The following is a 20,300-nucleotide window of genomic DNA, read 5'->3' on the forward strand; positions in this document are numbered from 1 at the left end:
AAAAGACTCTTGAGAGTCCCTGGGACTACAGTGAGATCAAACTCGTCCATCCTAAAGGAAATCAACCCTGAATATTCGTTGGAAGGACTGAAGCTGAAGCTCCAATACTTTGGCCACCTGATGTGAAGAGCTGACTCATTGAGAAAGACCCTGATGCTGGGAAACGTTGAAGGGAGGAGAAGCGGACGACAGAGGATGAGATGGTTGGATGGCATCACTGACTCAATGGACCTAAATTTGAGTAAATTTCAGGATATAGTGAAGGACAAAGGAGACTCGTGTGCTGCAGTCCATGGGGTTGCAAAGAGCTGGACACAACTTAGCGACTGAACATTAATAACAAAGCTGAGAGAGCATTTCCCAAGCACCTCTTTGTTTTAAGCCCTGAGGACACAATACAGAATAAAACACCCAGTGCCTGTCTACCAGAGCTTCTGTGAAACCCCAGGTCTTATGAGTGTGTGGCTGAAGTACAAGTGTCTTATGAGAATGTTCAACTGGGACTCTGACCTACACTGGTCTGACTTCCCTCAGGAAGTGGTGGTCAAAGGAAGCATTAAGGGAAAGAGTTGGAGGGAATTCACTGGTGGTCCAGCGGTGAGGGCTTGGCACTTTTACTTTCGGGGGCAGAGTTCAGTCTGTGGTTGCAGAACTAAGATCCTGCAAGCTGCATCGCATGGCCACAAGAAACAAAAACAAATACACGAAGAGTTAGCGTGTGGTGGAGAGAATTCTGAGATGAGAGCGCAGCACGTACAAAGGCCCGGGGTGGGGGAGGAGGGCCCCTGGTGGGAGCAGGTTAGTGCTAGGGGAGCTTGGTACCTGGTGAGGCTGCAGACAGCTGACAGGCGAGTCTAGCAGGACTTTGAAGGCCACAATGGGAGCACTGTAGGTAAAGATATGTGCTCATGCAAGACTAACAGACTGTAATAAGAGTTGCTGACATTTGTTGAGCATGTGTTTGTGTGCATGGCCTTATTCTAAGCACATTGCCTCCATTTCTCTCCCTTGAGAAAGGCGTTATGAGAAAACTAAGGCTTAGTGGGGCTAAGAGACTTTGGCAGTGTCACAGAGATAGTGAGTGACATGAACTCAGATTGCTGCTTCTAGAACCTTCTGGGAGCCTCTAACCCAGGAGATTTTAATTTTTTTCCTTCTACTTCCCTATGTGTCCTGCACTTTCTACATCGACTGTGTGTTACTTTTATAATCAACTCCAACAAGTAAATGCTAATCGCCTTGCCTGGGTTGCAGTGTCTGAGCCTGCTCTGGAAGGCCCCTGCCCACTCTGTATTCTTCTTGCCCCCACAGGAGATGGTCACGTGAACTTCAAAGACTTCTTGACTGTGATGACAGACACCAGGCGCTTCTTCTGCTCTGTAGGTGAGCAGGGGAGAGCCCGGGGCACTCAGAGCTGGGGTGGTGGGGGGGCAGGTGGCTAGTAGGGGGCTTGGGCATCCCGGGGTGTCAAATGGTAACGGCAGCCACCATCCCATGTCTCCAGAACAGAATGCCCTGATGGACATGGCTCCTTCAAACCCCCACACTCTGTTCTTTGAGATCCTGTCCCTGCTGGTGGAGATGCTGGCCTTACCCGAAGGAGCTTTAGAAGAGATCACCAGGTGAGTAGGTCTGGTGGTTGTGTGTGGAGGATTGTAGGCACAAAAATAGCACCTAGCCTTTTGGCAGTGGAGGATTTTGGATAGTTAGGACTCTTAGTTGTAAGCAAAACACACATAAAACTGGCTTATGCAAAAGGGGAATGTACTGGCTCACGTCACTGCTCAGGGCTTCAGGAATGGCTGGATCCAGGAGACCAGCTGATACCATTCAGGCTTTATCTCTCGTGCTTATCTCTGCATTGGCTTCAAGCTCAGCTAGGCTCTTCCCACAGTGAGAAGGATGGCAACTGGCGGCCCTTACTCATTACCCTCCTTGTTTTGCAACCTCAGCAGCAAGAGGAATACCTTCTTGCAGTACACATATAGCAATCCCAGAAAGAAAATGTGACAGAGCCTGTTTGGGCTGGACAACAAGAGATGGAAGCCTCCCCACATTTCCAGAGTGGGCTGGTGGATGGTCTTTCTCATCTAAGAAACAGATGGCTGTGTACCAAAAAATGACATGAACACTTGATGGGTAGAAGCAAAGGGTCGCTCTTGCAGCGCACAGAGGCTTGTCTCTGTTGTTGAGAAAATTGGATAATTTTTTCCTACCACAGACCAGGCCCTTTCTGCAGGGGCCAGAAGAGGGGGAATGATTACATGTGTTTCAGCAACACCAACTTAGCAAACCCCAGAGACAAGCGATCTGTCTTCTTTCCAGCATCTCTAAATCACTAAACATATACAGCCTGAAGATGGCAAATGTATAATTTGAAAAGCAATAAAACAAATTCCCATGTATCCATTTCTTCAGTTTAAAAATAGGTAATTTCCAATCATCTTGAAGCCCCTGAGTGCCCTACCCTAACCACAGAGTACTTTCTCTCGTAACAAGAACCAACCCTTATTCATTTGCTTTTTGTTTTAAAATCTCACTGCTTATTTTTCTCCATGTCATTCATTGAAAATTTCAAATGTATGGCAAAGTTAAAAGAATTTTACAGTTAACAGTTAGATACCCACCGCCTAGATTCTACTGTTGCCATTTTGCCATTCTTTTACCTATCCATCCCTCTATTCTTTAATCTGTATTATTTTTTATTTCATTTTATAGTAAATTATAGTCATTTCCCTCTAAATACGTCAGTATTTTGGGCTGGGGAAAAAGTTTGCTGGGTTTTTCATAACATCTTACAGAAAAACTTGAACATACTTTTTGGCCAACCCAAAATATATCATCAGCTAATGATCAATATTTGCACAGAGCTTCCCCACCCCTATCTTTTGAGATTCATATAATGTACATTTGGTGAAATGCACAGATCTCAAGTGTATCATTTAGTGAATCTCAACAAATTCCCACACCCCAGCAACCTGAGCCCCTGTCAAATCATACAAAATTTTACTATCATTCCAGAAACTGCCCTCATGAGCTTTCCCAGCTGGTCCCTGAAACTACACTTCTTTTACTTTTTTTCCATCACAGATTGGTTTTGTCTGTCTTACAACTTCATATAAATGGAAACATACAGAGTACAGTCTTCAGTGTCCAGCTCCCTTCACTCAGCATAATGCCTTTCCCCCCACACTTTAACATTTAAAAACAAATCTTATTTATTTATTTGGCTGTGTCAGCTCTTAGTTGCAGCAAGTGGGATCTTTTGTTGCAGCGTGCCAGCTCCGTAGTTGCAGCACAGCCTGACTGTGCGTGTGTGTGTGCTCAGTTGCTTCAGTCGTGTCCAACTCCCTGTGACCGTATGGACTGTAGCTGCCTGCTCCTCTGCCCCTGGGATTCTCCAGGCAAGAATACTGGAGTGGGGTGCCATGCCCTCCTCCAGGGGATTTCCCAACCCCGAGATCAAACCCATGTCTCCTGTACTGCAGGTGGATTCTCTATACCCACTGAGCAACCTGGGAAGCCCATGACTATAGCACGATATAACCTATTTGATCAGCAAATGGACATTAGGTCTATGTTCAGTTTCCAGCCATGGTAGAAACAGTGTGACTGTTTTGTATCTGTCTCCTGGGACACCTGAGCAAGAGTTTCTTCAGAGCTGTAGTTCTGAAACTTTTTGATCTAGGAAATCTGATATTATTTTTTATATTTGAATTTAAGACTGAGAGATCTAAAAAATAAACATCTATTTAACAAAGATAAGCTATGTGATATTCTAGAGAAGACAGGGATCAAGACCATCCCTAAGAAAAAGAAATGCAAAAAGGGAAACTGGCTGTTTGAGGAGTCCTTACAAATAGCTGTGAAAAGAAGAGAAGCGAAAAGGAAAGGAGAAAGGGAAAGATATATCCATTTGAATGCAGAGTTCCAAAGAACAGCAAGGAGAGATAAGAGAGCCTTCCCCAGTGATCAATGCAAAGAAATAGAGGAAAACAATAGAATGGGAAAGACTAGAGATCTCTTCAAGAAAATTAGAGATACCAAGGGAACATTTCATGCAAAGATGGGCACAATAAAGGGCAGAAATGGTATGGACCTAACAGAAGCAGAAGATATTAAGAAGAGGTGGCAAGAATACACAGAAGAACTATACAAAAAAGATCTTCATGACCCAGATAACCACAATGGTGTGATCACTCACCTAGAGCCAGACATTCTGGAATGTGAAGTCAAGTGGGCCTTAGGAAGCATCACTATGAACAAAGCTAGTGGAGGTGAAGGTGATGGAGTTCCAGTTGAGCTATTTCAATCCTAAAAGATGATGCTATGAAAGTGCTGCACTCAATATGTCAGCAAATTTGGAAAACTCAGCAGTGGCCACAGGACTGGAAAAGGTCAGTGTTCATTCCAATCCCAAAGAAAGGCAATGCCAAAGAATGCTCAAACTACCACACAGTTGTACTCATCTCACATGCTAGTAAAGTAATGCTCACAATTCTCCAAGCCAGGCTTTAGCAATACGTGACCCGTGAACTTCCAGATGTTCAAGCTGGTTTTAGAAAAGGCAGACGAACCAGAGATCAAATTGTCAACATCTGCTGGATCATTGAAAAAGCAAGAGAGTTCCAGAAAAACATCTATTTCTGCTTTGTTGACTATGCCAAAGCCCTTGACTGTGAGGAATATAATAAACTGTGGAAAATTCTTAAAGAGATGGGAATACCAGACCACCTGACCTGCCTCTTGAGAAACCTGTATGCAGGTCAGAAAGCAAGTTAGAACTGGACATGGAACAATAGACTGGTTCCAAATAGGAAAAGGAGTACGTCAAGGCTGTATATTGTCACCCTGCTTATTTAACTTATATGCAGAGTACATCATGAGACGTGCCGGACTGGATGAAGCACAAGCTGGAATCAAGATTGCCGGGAGAAGTATCAATAACCTCAGATATGCAGATGACACCACCCTTATGGCAGAAAGTGAAGAACTAAAAGGCCTCTTGATGAAAGAAGAGAGTGAAAAAGTTGGCTTAAAACTCAATATTCAGAAAACTAAGATCATGGCATCTGGTCCCATCACTTCATGGCAAAAAGATGGGGAAACAGTGGCTGACTTTATTTTGAGGGGCTGCAAAATCACTGCAGATGGTGATTGCAGCCATGAAATTAAAAGACGCTTACTCCTTGGAAGAAAAGTTATGACCAACCTAGACAGCATATTAAAAAGCAGAGACATTACTTTGTCAACAAAGGTCCGTCTAGTCAAGGCTATGGTTTTTCCAGTGGTCATGTATGGATGTCAAAGTTGGACTGTGAAGAAAGCTGAGCACCGAAGAATTGATGCTTTTGGACTGTGGTGTTGGAGAAGTCTCTTAGTCCCTTGGACTGCAAGGAGATCCAACCAGTCCATCCTAAAGGAGATCAGTCCTGGGTGTTCATTGGAAGGACTGATGTTGATGCTGAAACTGCAATACTTTGGCCACCTGATGTGAAGAGCTGATTCATTGGAAAAGACCCTGATGCTGGGAAAGATTGAGGGCAGAAGGAGAAGGGGATGACAGAGGATGAGATGGTTGGATGCCATCACTGACACAATGGACATGAGTTTGAGTGAACTCCAGGAGTTGATGATGGACAGGGAGGCCTGGTGTGCTGTGGCTCATGGGGTCGCAAAGAGTCAGACACGACTGAGCGACTGAACTGAACTGAACTGAACCCCATTACGTGTTAATCAAAAACATTTTAAATAAAAAATAACAGTACTTTCCAAAACAAAAAAGTTAATGAGAAGAATGTCATTGCTTTACAGTATCGAGAATCTCTTCAGCATCTGGAGTAAAACAAGTTGGCTGGATTTTCTTATCTGCTTCTGCATTCAATCTGTTGCAATCTGTTTTTTCAGTTGAAGAATATGAAGAAATAAGTCATCACACAAATATGTAATTGGAAAAAGCATTTAATAGTTCTTTCATTTAATAGCCACATATCATGGATTTTTTTTTTTTTTTTTTTTTTTACTTTTTGGAGCAAGCATTTAATGAGGAACATTTCTTTGAAAACAAAAGAGAAACAGAGGTTAATGGGAACAAATTGTGAACTCAGTTTTTGAGTCCAGAGGGCAGTTAGTTTCGAGGATTCTTGAGTGAGGGACTTCCCTGGCAGTCCAGTGGCTGAGACTGTACTCCACTGCAGCGGGCACGAGTTCAATCCCTGATTGTGGGAACTGGGATCCTGTGAGCCCTGAGGCTCAGCCAAAAAAAAAGGAGGCTCTCTGGGGGTTCTTAGGAATTTTCTGGCTTGCAGTTCAAAAGTCTTTGGTGATGGCACTGGGTGTTCCAGTGAACTAACAGCAGCAGGCATTCAGGTTTTTATACATAATCTCTTGTGAGCTTTTCCTTTTGAAGTTTAAGTTGCTTTATCTTGCAGGGCACTGGGGGAAGGGCAGTCCTAGTTTTTAGTGATGCCAGCTCAGGAAGGTGGGAGGAAGACAAGCTTACAGACACGATATGCCAAGTGGCAGGAGGCAGTTTATACAGAGGACAAAAGGCTCAAAGTGAGTGAACTGTCCTGCGACCGACAAGGGTGTGACAGCTTTTGTTGAAACATAGAATGTTTCTCTCCACAATAATGCCAATTTTTTCAAAGAAAATCAAAGTATGACCAATTTGTTTGGGAAAATAAGTCTAGTCTCATTAAGCATGGCTAAATTATTTTAAAATTGATTTATTGTTTTGTTATTTAAGTGTAGTTGATTTATAATGTTGTGTTAGTTTCAGCAAAATGGTTCATACATATATATTTTATAATTTATATTATATATAATTATTGGGAGTATATATCATCATATATAATACATATATATTAGGTGCTGGGATTGCGTTCTTTTACTGTGGAAGCCCAGGTTCGATCCATGGTCAGCAAAACATCCTGTATGCTGCACAGCACAGCCAAAATACTAAAGTATATATATATATATTTAAAAAGAAATCACAGAAGCAAAGAACATTCAGTTCAGTTTAGTTGCTCAGTCGTGTCCAACTCTTTGCCACCCCAGGACTGCAGCACTCCAGGCTTCCCTGTCCATCACGAACTCCCGGAGCTCACTCAATCTCATGTCCATCGAGTCCGAAATGCCATCCAAACATCTTATCTTCTGTCCTCCCGCCTTCAATCTTTCCAAGCATCAGGGTCTTTTCTAGTGAGTCAGTTCTTCGCATCAGGTGGCCAAAGTATTGCAGTTTCAGCTTCAGTGTCAGTCCTTCTAATGAATATTCAGGGTTGATATACTTTAGGATTGACTGGTTGTTATCTCCTTGCAGTCCAAGGGACTCTCAAGAGTCTTCTCCAACACCACAGTTCAAAAGCATCACTTCTTCGGTGCTAGCTTTCTTTACAGTCCAACTCTCACATCCATACAAGACTATTGGAAAAACCATAGCTTTGACTAGATGGACCTTTGTTGGCAAAGTGATGTCTCTGCTTTTTAATATGCTGTCTAGGTTGGTCATAGCTTTTCTTCCAAGGAGCAAACGTCTTAATTTCATGGCTATGGTCACCATCTGCAGTGATTTTGGAGCCCAAGAAAATAAAATCTCACTGTTTCCACTGTTTCCCCGTCTGTTTGCCATGAAGTGATAGGATCAGATGCCATGATCTTAGTTTTCTGAATATTGAGTTTTAAGCCAACTTTTTCACTCTCCTCTTTCACTTTCATCACGAGGCTCTTTAATTCTTCACTTTCTGCCATAAGAGTGGTATTAATCTGCATATCTGAGGTTATTGATATTTCTCCCGGCAATCTTGATTCCAGCTTGTGCTTCATCCAGCCCAGTGTTTCTCATGATGTACTCTACATATAAGTTAAATAAGCAGGGTGACAGTATATAGCCTTGACACACTCCTTTCCTGATTTGGAACCAGTCTGTTGTTCCATGTCCAGTTCTAACTGTTGGTTCTTAACATGCATACAGATTTCTCAGGAGGCAGGTGAGGTGGTCTGGTAGTCCCATGTCTTTAAGAATTTTGCACAGTTCGTTGTGATCCACAGTCAAAGGCTTTGGCACAGTCTATAAAGCAGAAGCAGATGTTTTTCTGGAACTATTTTGCTTTTTCGATGATCCCGTGGATGTTGACAATTTGATCTCTGGTTCGTCTGCCTTTTCTAAAATCAGCTTGAACATCTGGAAGTTCACAGTTCATATACTGTTAAAGCCTGGCCTGGAGAATTTTGAGCATTACTTTGCTAGCGTGTGAGATGAGTGCAATTGTGCAGTAGTTTGAACATTCTTTGGCATTGTTTTTCTTTGGGATTGGAAGGAAAAGTGACTTTGCCAGTCCTGTGGCCAAATTTGCTGACATATTGAGTGTAGCACTTCACAGCATCATCTTTTAGGATTTGAAATAGCTCAACTGGAATTCCATCACCTCCACTAGCTTTGTTCATAGTGATGCTTCCTAAGGCCCACTTGACTTCGCATTCCATGATGTCTGGCTCTAGGTGAGTGATCACACCATTGTGGTTATCTGGGTCATGAAGATCTTTTTTGTACAGTTCTTCTGTGTATTCTTGCCACCTCTTCTTAATATCTTCTGCTTCTGTTAGGTCCATACCATTTCTGTCCTTTATTGAACCCATCTTTGCATGAAATGTTCCCTTGGTATCTCTAATTTTCTTGAAGAGATCTCTAGTCTTTCCCATCCTATTGTTTTCCTCTATTTCTTTGCATTGATCACTGAGGAAGGCTTTCTTATGGTTCCTTGGTATGATTTGGAACTCTGCGTTCAGACGGGTATTTCCTTTTCTCCTTTGTCTTTAGCTTCTCTTCTTTTCTCAGCTCTTTGTAAGGCCTGGTCAGACAACCATTTTGCCTTTTTGCATTTCTTTTTCTTGGGGATCTTCTTGTTCAATGCCTCCTGTACAGTGTTACGAACCTCTGTCCATAGCTCTTCAGGCGCTCTATCAGATCTAACCTCTTGAGTCTATTTGTCACTTACACTGTATGATTGTAAGGGATTCGATTTAGGTCTCCCCTGCACGGTCTAGTGGCAAACGCTCTATGGCGAGGAGCATAGGAACCGCAGCATGTCGCTCTCTTCTGTTTTTCTTTAGACTTACTGTCATGGCTGACATACATCGAGCAATGCACTTTAATTATACATTTTGTTCTTGGATTGAGTTCATACCATTATAATGGTAAACATCTGGTAGAGATAACATGTGCTTGTTTGACTAGTCTCAGCTTTATAGAGGTTTTTTTTTTTCTTTCCTTAAGCTAATTAAATACAGCTCTCTTACAAGCTAATTTTTAGCAATACCGTCCGGAGTAGAAAAACATTACATGCATATTATATATATCTGTATATATACACGGGGTCGCAAAGAGTCAGACATGCCTGAGCGACTGAACGACGCCAATATACACATATGCATATGTGAACACACAGACAGGTGCCAAGACAGGTCTCAAGGCTTCACTTAGAGCCTTAGTTATGAGGTAGGTACAGCAATGTGAAGTTTACTAGTCTATAAAAAAAATAGTTGGATCCAAATTATATTTCTGGCAGATGGAACAAGTTAATGTCAGTTGCCCAGAAGGCTAAAGCTTGTTACTAATTTTTGCGGAGAAGCGCTGTAAGACTTTCGGTTCCGCATGCCCCTCCTAAGTTCTGTTCTCTTTCCAATGTCCTGACCTTTCACAGTGTCTGAAAGAGCCTTGAGACAATAAGGAGGTTTTGGGACTGGTAAGACTGGCTTGGAATTACTCCTAGAGGCACACTGGTGTCTTTTTAAAGAGTTACTTTACATGACAAGGACAGTTTTTTTTTTAATTCTCAAAGAATTGGGTTGCCGCTTGCATGGCACCAAGAAGCGTGAACTGCCCATCCAGTACATTATCTTGGATTTGTTTCTTTATATCAAGGAGAAGACTTTTCCTTCCCGTCTCCAGATGGAAATCGCAAGACTCCTCTGTGTTCTAGATTTGGAGCTGTGTGGCTTTGGAATATTTTAATAAATCATTCCACAAAGGCTTCAGAATTTTTTTTCCCCTCTGAGTACAGTAGTTTTATTTTAGCTTAGGAAACAGTCTCTGAATATCAGGCCAACTTCTAACCATATAATCCCTTTAAAAAAATCACTTCAACATCTTATCAGGTTTCAGCTGGTACAAACAGTAAATTTTACTGGCAGTACCAAACTTTTTTTCTATTTTTCTTGTAAAACCAAAGGCATACCTGTTTCAAGTGACTCAAAACCAAAACTAATGAGCTTTTTATGACTTAACCACAAATGCAAGAGGCATCTTCAAAGAGGGTGCAAAACATACAGCCGTCCCAAGATCCAGAGTCACCTCCAAGACAGCTAAAAGAAAGCCTTAAATAACCTCCTCATCTCGTGAACTGTCGATGGTCCCTAGGATACTAGCCATAAACGGAGTGTGACCCACATTCTGTGAGGACATCTGTGTATTCTCAGGGCTGCCAGGCTGACAACTGGCCACCTACAGACACAGACCGGCCCGACAACCTGCATGCCCGGGCATGCAGACGGCCAAGAACTCAGGACAGAAAATGAGAAAAAAGGGAAAGCAATAGCTGTCCCTGGGAGTGTCACTCAGTCGTGACTGACTCTGGTGATCCTATGGACTAACTCCCACTCGACTCCTCTGTCCATGGAATTTCCCAGGGAAGAATACTGACGTGGGTTGTCATCTCCTTCTCCAGGGGCTCTTCCCAACCCAGGGATGGAACCCATGTCTCCTGCACTGCTGGCAGATTCTTTACTGTCTAAGCCACCAGAGAAGGCCATGCCTGGGACGGAAAGGATCAGTGACCAGGGGGTACCCAAAACCAAACTTGCAAAAGTCTCATGCCAAATAACTAATTCTTAAATTTTTTCCCCTGCTGATCTGAATTTGGAAAGGAACAAGAGGGAATTATTACCTTCCTCTCTTGGCCAGCCTTCCCTGGTGGCTCAGTTGGTAAAGAGTCCCCCAGCAAGGAGGACCTCCCCCAGGAGGCCACCTGCAATTGCTGACCCCGGGGTCTGATCCCCGGGTCGGGAAGAAGGAAATGGCAACATGCTCCAGTATTGCCTGGGAAATCCCATGGATAGAGGAGCCTGGCAGGCTGTAGTCCATGGGGTCACAAGAGTTGGACACAACTTAGCATCTGAGGTGAGCACTTGACCGGGCACTACAGACAGAGACCCAGGAGGCTGATGTGGTAGGAAATGCTAACATCGGCTGGTTTAGTCAGGACCCAGGATCTCTCAGGGGCAGCCCTCCTTTCCCCCCGCCCTGGAGGAGGGTGTCCCAGACAGTGCTAACTCATCCTTGTTATAAACATATGGGAGCTGAAGTTTTCCCCTGTCCTGTTAGGATTTTCAGCTGGGACTGACATAAGACAGGAGAAAAGCATAAAATGTATTTACATGTACAAAAGAAGAAAAACGCTCACAAGAAAAATGGAGACCCAAAGAAGTGACTAGGCCTAAGTGCCTATATACTAGCTTGAACAAAGAGTAGTCACTGTAGAAAAGTAACTCAGTGACGTGGTGGCGATGGTCTAGTCGCTAAGCCGTGTCCAACTCTTGCGACCTGATGGACGTAGCCCACTAGGCTCCTGTGTGCACCGGACCTCATACGGGCAGGCTGAAGGAAAACACCACCTAACTGGACACCGTTCTCTTGGCCTCTGCGCCTCATCTCCTGTGATAAGAATGCTTCTTCCTCCTACCATAGAGCAGGTACCTCTCACATGGCACTTTTATCTCCTGCTTTTAGAAAGAAAAAGGAAGGCCAGTGTACCCCTCTTGCATCTACAGTTTATCAAGTGCCTTTAATTCAAAAGAAGCAGTATGGGAGTTCCCTGGGGGTCCAGTAGTTAGGACTTGGTGTTTTCACTGTAGTGGCCTGGGTTCAATCCCTTGTTAGGGAACTAAGATCCTTCAAGCCTTGTGACAGAGCCAACAAAAAACACCTACAAAACCAAAATAACCAATATCCCAAAGTGGCATATTGTGGGGGTGGCAGGTTCTGAACTTCAAAAGTAAAAACAAATGACCAGTGTAGCCCACAACTCAACGGCACACATGCTTTTCCTCAAGACAATCATAGTATGCAGCAGCAGGGCTTCTAAAGATGCTTATAGGCACCTCCCTGGTGGTCCAGTGGCTAAGATGCCTTGTTTCCAATGCAGGCAGCCTGGGTTCGATCCCTGGTCGATCCACATGCTGCAACTAAGACCTATTGCCCGAATAAATAAATATTTTTTTAAAAAGAATATTTATAGAGGGACTTCCTGGTGGTCCAGTGACTGAAACGCCACACTCCTAACGCAGGAGCCCAGGTTCGACCCCTGGTCGGGGAGTTAGATCCCGCACGCAGAAACTAGGAGTTTGCGTGCTGCACTTGTCGCAACTGAAAAGATCCCAAATGCTGCAACTGAGCATCCTGCGTGCGTGTGTGCTGTTACTTCAGTCATCTCTGACTGTTTGTGGCCCGAGGCACTGTAGCCCGCCAGGCTCCTCTGTCCATGGGGTTCTCCAGGAACACTGGAGTGGGTTGCCATGCCCGCCTCCAGGGGGTCTTCCAGACCCAGGGATCAAACCCACGTCTCTTATGTCTCCTGCAGTGGCAGGCGGGTTCTTCACCACTGGTGTGCTGCAACTAAGACCACCTGTGCAGCCAAGAAAAAAGAATATTTATGGAATAATAAAGCGTTAAGTACTCAAGAGTCAAGGTGTAATACAATTAATAATTTTCATTTTCACCAAGGATTTTTCTTTTTTTACTCAGTGTATTTTAAATCAGAAATCATTTTTATTTCTTTTTTAAAAATTATTTATTGATTTGGCTATGCCAGATTTTAGTTGCACCATGCAGAATCTTCTGGTTACAGCATGTGAGCTCTGGCCTGGCACCGAAGAATACAGTGACTCTGAGAGGAGTTTGGTGCCGCTTCCTTGATTTATGCTAAGGTGGTTTTCCCCCCCATTGTTTTGTAGCGTCAGTGCACATGTCAACACAAAACACCAAATATCAAGAGAGTGAGAAGACAGGACACAGACTGAGAGAAGATATTTTCAAAACATATCTAATAAAAACAGTTATCTAAAATTTACAAAGCAGTTTTTAAATGAAATAACAGGGACTCAAACAACTTGGTTAAGAAATAGGCAAAAGATTTGAATAGACACCTCACCAAAGAAGATGCATGGATGATCAACAAGCATATGAAAAGATGTTCGACATCATGTGTCATTAGGGAATTTAAAATTGAAACAACGAGATACTCCTGTACACCTGTTAGAACGGTGGAAGTCCCAGACACTGACAGTCTTCACGTGCGGGCAAGGATGTGGGGTCTAAGGAAGCCCTGTTTCATGTCTGGTGGGAATGCAGAATGGTACTGCCACTTTGGAAGGCAGTTTGGTGGTTTCTTACTAAACTGAGCAAACTCTGACGTGATCCAGCAATCGTGCCCCTTGGTATTCACCCCAATAAGCTGAAAATTCAGGCCACACACAAACTCGCACGCAGATGCGTATAGCAGTTGTATTCATAATTGCCAAGACTTGGAGGCAACCAAGGTGTCCTTCAGTAGGTGAATGGATGAATTAGCTGTGCTGCATCTATGCAGTAGAATTTGTTGTTTTTCAGTCACTAAGTTAAGAGGAGAGTGAAAACACTGGCTTAAAACTCAGCATTCAAAAAACTAAGATCATGGCAATCCGGTCCCATCACTTCATGGCAAATAGATGGGGAAACAATGGAAACAGTGACAGACTTTATTTTCTTGGGCTCCAAAATCACTACAGATGGTGACTGCAGCCATGATATTAAAAGATGCTTGCTTCTTGGAAGAAAAGCTATGACCAACCTAGATAGCATATTGAAAAGCAGAGACATCACTTTGCCAACAGAGGTCTGTCTAGTCAAAGCTATTGTTTTTCCAGTAGTCTTGTATGGATGCGAGAGTTGGCCTATAAAGAAAGCTGAGCACCGAAGAATTAATGCTCTTGAACTGTGATGTTGGAGAAGACTCTTGAGAGTCTCTTGGACTGCAAGGAGATCCAACCAGTCAATTGTAAAGGAAATCAGTCCTGAGTGTTCATTGGAAGGACTGATGCTGAAGCTGAAACTGCAATACTTCAGCCACCTGATGCGAAGAACTGACTCATTAGAAAAGACCCTGATGCTGGGAGGGATTGAAGGCAGGAGGAGAGGCGGGCAACAGAGCATGAGATGGTTGGATGGCATCAGTGGCTCGATGCACATGAATTTGAGCAAGCTCCGGGAGTTGGTGACAGACAGGGAAGCCTGGCAGTCCACGGGGTCGCAGAGTCAGACACGACTGAGCGACTGAACTGAAGTGAGAAAAACCGATCTGAAAAAGCTATATACTTTATAATTCCAACTACATGACATTCTGGAAAAGACAAAACACTAACAGTAAAAAGATGAGTGCTGACGGGTGAGGGGAGATGGGCGAGGTGGAGCACAGACTCTTTAGAGCAATCTCTTTCTGCTTTGTAAATAAGTCCACTTGTATCATTCTTTTCTAGATCCCACATGTAAGTGATTACCATATGTATCTGTCTCTCTCTGGCTATACCTCACTGTGATAATCTCTAGGTTCATCAATGTTGCTGCAAAAGGCGTTATTTCATTCTTTTAAGATTAGTGCTCCACTTTACATTTTATCTTCTGCATCCGTTCATCTTTTGATGGACATTTAGGTTGCTTCCATGTCTTGGCCATTGCAAATAGTGCTGCTGTGAACCCTGGGGTACATGTATCTTTTTCAATTAGTTTTCACCTTTTCCAGATACATGCCCAGGAGTGGGATTGCTAGGTCATACGGCAACTCTACTTTTCATTTTAAGAACGTCCACACTGTTGTTCATGGTGGCTGTGCCAGTACACATCCCCACCAACAGCATAAGTGGACCCTTTTTCTCCACACCCTCTCCAGACTTCCTTTCTTCTTGAGTATTTTTGGCATTTATGTCTATATGGTACAGATGCACTACAATGTATTGGTTATTGATTTTTGTCTACTGACTTCCTGTTCTGGTGAGTTTAGCTGTCTGATACAACTATCCCCTCAGCTCCTCCCCGTTCCAATATATTATCATTTTTTAACTAAATATTTGCAGTTTCTAATATTATGGCTATGCAGTTATTCATAGCTGAGCATTTATACTACTGATTTAATTTTCTTTCTTGTTTTATTTTCCCAGAGTCAACAATTGCCTTTCTTAGAAATATTAATTTTGGGGCAGTGCTGGGTCTTCGTTGCTGCATGCAGGCTTTCTCCAGTTGTGGCGAGCAGGGCTGAGTGGCAGGGGCAGGAGGCTGTTCTTTGCTGCGGCGCATGAGCCTCGTTCCGGCGGCCTCTCTGGTTGCGGAGCGCAGGCTCTAGGCACGTGGGCTTCGGTAGTTGCGGTGCCTGGGCTTAGTTGCCCCGTAGCATGCGGGATCTTCCAGACCAGGGATTGAACTGGTCCTTCACATTGTAAGGCATCATTCCCTGGACAAGCAGGGAAGCCCTGACTTATTTTTTCCTTTGTGTTCATTGATAATTCTTGCACCTTCCTAAAACTTCTGTTTCTTGGCAGCATTCTCTAAATAACTCCATTCTTCTGAGTTTTGGATTGATTTCCTTTTAGGCCTGTGACAGCTGTCGTCTTGGGAGTCTGTAGTCATCCTAGAAATTCTTCCTTCCTTCCTTCCGACGGGAATTCTGGCTACTGGATCATGTCTTACCTTTTCTTGATTTGCTTACTCTTTCTTGGTTTGATTTGCTTAAAAAAAAAATTATGGAAGCATGTTTCACCAGTAGGTTCTGGGGGTTAGAAAGCTGCCAGCAGGTATGGGAATGCCAGCCCCTGATGTTTCTGTAGTTACAGTTACAGTGGCCTCATCTAAGCTGGCTGTCCGCCGTGGGAGTTGCACTGCCACTGTGGGATCTGTTCACCATCTTCGTTAACGTTTGCCTTTCTTCCGTGTCAGGTCTCTTGTTTCCCGTATGTATATCTTTTCTTTTGTGGTTTCTGCCCTCATTTTGGAAGAACATGCCCTCTAGGAGCTTCCTGAGAAAGGATGCATGGGAGGCAAAAGTTTTAAGATTTTGTATGTCTACCAAGTGCTTATTCTGTCACACTTACTGAATAGTTCAGCTGGGTGCAGAATTCTAGATTAGTGTATTGGTTAAGCAACAGACCTGTGTACTGTAGTTTAAAGAACATGGTTTATTTCTCTCACACGGATGGTCTGGAGGAAGCAGGCAGGAAGGCAGTTGTTCAGGCACCCAGTTTCTTCCCCACTGATCATCCCACCATTCCCTGGGTCGATCCTAAGCCAATTCACCAAAACACGTCCACATTCACGCCTGTAAGAAGCGGAAGGAGCGGAAGGGGAGAGCAAGCAGTTCCCTTTGAAGCTGAGACTGAGAAGCCTGCACACCCTCTGATCAGCTCCATGGGTTCCTGGGGGAGAAGTCATTTTCTAGTCCATCTTTTTATGCAGGATGTTGCCTTCTCAGGTCCTAAGTTTACACAGGGATCTGGACCCAGTCTCCATGTGAGGGCTCTGGAGTTCATTTCCTGTGTGTGACCCTCATGAAACCCCCCAGCTCCAGGCTGTAGGGACAGGCAGAGGCCCAGCTTTGCCAACAGCTGAAGCCCTAAGGGCTGTCCATTGCTCTGAGCAGCTCGGACACCCTTCACCACTGCCTGGAGTCCCTGGCGGGCTGGACCTCCCAGCTTGCTGCCCATCTCCACCCCCTTCTCCCTCACACACCACCTCTCGCCCCCTCTGTTCCCAGAGCTCACCAACTCTTTCCCACCTCCTGGCCTTTCCCAAGCCGTCCCCTCCGCCTGACTCTTCCTGACATCCCCTTAGCTTGCCCCCTCCTCCTGCTCAGATGTCACCACCTTGGAGACTCTCCCTGATTCTGAACAACGGAGTTCATCACTATCTCTTACTCAGCTTTTACTTTCTCTCAAAGCACCCATCACTACTCAGATGAGGACCATAATTTTTATTTGTTCAGGATCTGACTCTTGACTAGATAAGGGCCTAGGAAGCTGATTCAGAAAGTGATACCAGGGAGCGGAATTGAGGGAAGGGGTGTGAACAGAGGAGTTGTTGTGAATACGAGGAGGTGCTATTGAGTCAACTACCCAGGATCTCCTGAGGAGGACTATCAGTGGTGGCTCAGAATTCTTAGGGGAAGCGCGAGAAGCCTGTATACCCCAGAGCTGGCTCCTTTGTCGGGGGTGCCCCTCACAGCCGTTTAATTCCCCTGCACTTCTGGGCTGCATACGTGTCAGAGGTCTGCAGCAAGCAGCAGGAGGTACGGTCTGAGGTGAGACCCCGTCAGGCTGTCCCTGTGCAAAGCTGGTTGAGGCCTACAGAGAAGTGGTTGCTGTGACAATGGCTGGTAAGAGGTGGGGCTGGGAGACGACACAAGGGCCTTAAACAAGCATCGCCTGTGTTGCCCTTCCCCCAGCACTCAGATGAGTGACCAGCACACAGCAAACACTCAATACGTATTTGAATGAGTGAGTGTATGTATGGCGCTGCAGTCTAGTGGGGAAAAGGGACGTAGTGATGAGCTAGGAATGTGAAGTGGGCTGTGATGGCGTAAGTACAGGTTGTCAGGGGGTCTATAAGCTGGAGCCCAGCCAGTCTACTGGGAGAGAGAGGGCTTCCTGGAAGAGATGGCCCTTAAGCTGAAATCTGGAAGATGAGCAGGAATGAACTGCATAGCTGGCTTACGAAGCATTCGCACGTCTAAGTAAAAATACCAGGGGCAGAACTCACGGGAACGCTTACCAAGCTCTTTCCGTGGGCCAGTCTGCTGAATGCTTAGTGGGTCTTGTTAGTCTCTGTTTTTAACCCTGTAAAAACCGTTGACCGACCCACCTGAGAAGTCAGGTGGCTTCCAGTGACTGGGAGAGAGAACCCTTCCCCCTACTTCACACGGGCGGACTGAGGCTCGGGGCAGGGCAGTAAGTTGCCTACAGAAGTGAATGGCAGAGCCGGGACGAACACCTAGAGGTCCTGAGCCCCTGCTCCTGAGCTGGCCAGACGGAACAGGGGCTCAGGAAGAGGGAGGAGGAGGGGAAAGGAGGCGCCACCGTGCTGAGCTGGGCGGCACTGCCTCCCCAGCTACTACCAGCGGAAGCTGAAGGAAGGCGCCTGTAAGGCTCAGGAGACAGAATCGGCCGTAGTGCGGCTGCGGCCCCGGAAGAAGCTTCCCTACAGCCCCCCGCAGGCAGACACCCTGGAAATCCCTGAATGCAGAGTCCTCAGGGTCCTGAGCCGGCTGAAGCAGCAGAACTACGGTGAGGGCCCCGGGCTCCCCCAGCGGCTCCCCGCTTCACCCCGGGCTCCCGCAGCTGGGGCCAAGGCACGGCTCCTTGCTTTAGGCCTAGCTGTGTGCTGACGATCACCCCCCCAGCTCAGCCGCCCCACACTCTTCACCCTGAGCCTGAGCCCAGGGAGCACAGCTGGTCCCGAGACCCTGGACCGGGAGGGGAGAGGGGCTGAGCAATGCCAGCTCATCATTTCTTGAGCACTCTTGGGGTCACTCACTGTGATAAACCCTTTGCAGATGTGCTAGAATCCAGACATATCAATCATGTGTTTATTAATACCCCACGCGTTTACGATGAAAAAATTAAAAGTTTAAGCAACTTGCCTAAGGCCCCACAGCTCACATGGGTCAGAGGGGGTAGTTTATACGCAAGCCAGACTCCTGCTGTGTGCCAAGTGGGTGGACAAGGAGCTTTCCGAGTGTCTAGGCATGTGCTCCTTTCTAAGCTGCTATCAGCCCTTACCCTGTGCTCCCTTAAATCCTCCTCGTCAGCTCTGAGGTTGACCTCAGGGAGGTCAGGTGAGTGGCCCGAACCCACCCAGCTTGCTGCGGCAGAGCCGGGTTCTCCCAGGGGTCGGCCTGGCTCCCAAGGCTGAGCGTGCTCTGAAACACCCCCCTCCTGCCTCTTCCACCGCTGCCAGCTGCCAACCTGCAGAGCCTGTACGCCCAGGTGCCTTGCATCCCGCTCTGCCCGCGGCTGGACAAGAAGACGGTCCGCCGGAAGCAGGGCGGCCACTACGTGCTGGAGCAGTGCCCCTCCAGTGGCCTGGGCCCCGACACACACAGCACCCTCCTGCACACTGGCTCTCAGGGAGGCAGGTGGGTATCCCGAGGGCACGGCAGGCCCCAGCGCAGGCCCGACCACTGCCGCGTGAGAGGGCCCGGGCCTAACCCAAGGGCATCCAGCCTTCCGGGAGGGGCATGCAGACACTGCTGTTGCAGGGACGAGAGAGGGGAAAGGACAGAAGAGGGAAGAAACTAGTCTCCGAGAGCCTGTGGGCCGGGCAGATTGTTCCAGAGTCAGTGTATGTCTGCCTTTTGGTGCCCAGGACTCCCTGGCACCTCCTGCCCTTCTCACGCACAGGTTTAACTCTCAAGTTCTTTGTCCGAGTCTGATTCTGCTTTTGGAGTAGGAAACTGGCTCAGCAGCCGGGTGGATGTGAGCTCTGCCTGCAGCGGCCCTCTCTAGGCCTGCTGGGATGAACTGGAGCAGAGGGTGGTCACCCCCTCCTGACCTTCTCTCCCGCCTCTCCCCCAGGGAACCCGGCCGTCTCAGTTCTGTGCCGGCTCGAACCCACTGACCCTGCCTGCGGACAGAAGGGTCATCGGGCAGGTACTGCTGCTGGATTTTCCTTTCACAGCCTGGTAAGCCAATAAACAAGAACCTCAGCCTCTGTGCCTCTGTGCCACCGGCTCTCAGAGCACAAGGCCTCAGGCTCCCTCAGGCCTCAGAGCCCTGAAGGCAGACTCGCTCTGGAAACCTGCCGAGCGCCAGGTTTCCTGCTAGAGGTGGCCTGGGCGCAAGCCTAGACCTTCTGTGCACTCTCCAAGCACAGAACGGGAGTGTCCTCAGATGACTGTCTCCAGGCTTCGGACTAGGAGCCCCACAAGGGCAGGAACTCGTCCCCCTGCTTGAAGGGAATGGTGAACATAAGGGACGTGCCTGGGAAAGACCCTGGCCTCTCACACAGGAAGACCCCATGGAAAGGCAGCTGGGGGGGGTGGTGGTGCGGAGGCCCCTGGGGGCTGAGAGCCAGGGGTCTCCTTCCCTGGGAGTCAATGGGCGTGGGTGCTCGGCCACCCCAGTCCTGTCCCCAGAGCGCCCCCAGCAGTGAAATGCAGCCACAGCGAAAGGTGAGAAGGGCAGAGACCGAAATGAGGACACGGCTTTGACAAGTTTAAAACATG

The 20,300-nt window shown here is 46.4% G+C and overlaps 1 protein-coding gene across 1 annotated transcript in view; it reads left to right on the forward strand.

Annotated features, from left to right (window-relative positions):
- Window positions 1-20,300, forward strand: part of SPATA21 (spermatogenesis associated 21) — a 40,440-nt gene that overhangs the window by 18,596 nt on the left and 1,544 nt on the right. The window contains exons 9-13 of the mRNA XM_068968526.1: window positions 1,312-1,383; window positions 1,505-1,622; window positions 18,185-18,360; window positions 19,034-19,263; window positions 19,651-19,725. Of these exons, the coding sequence (XP_068824627.1) occupies window positions 1,312-1,383; window positions 1,505-1,622; window positions 18,185-18,360; window positions 19,034-19,263; window positions 19,651-19,725 (671 nt within the window). The remainder of the gene's footprint in view (window positions 1-1,311; window positions 1,384-1,504; window positions 1,623-18,184; window positions 18,361-19,033; window positions 19,264-19,650; window positions 19,726-20,300) is intronic.

This window comes from Capricornis sumatraensis, chromosome 3, assembly GCF_032405125.1.
Source record: "Capricornis sumatraensis isolate serow.1 chromosome 3, serow.2, whole genome shotgun sequence".
Lineage (NCBI taxonomy): Eukaryota > Metazoa > Chordata > Mammalia > Artiodactyla > Bovidae > Capricornis > Capricornis sumatraensis.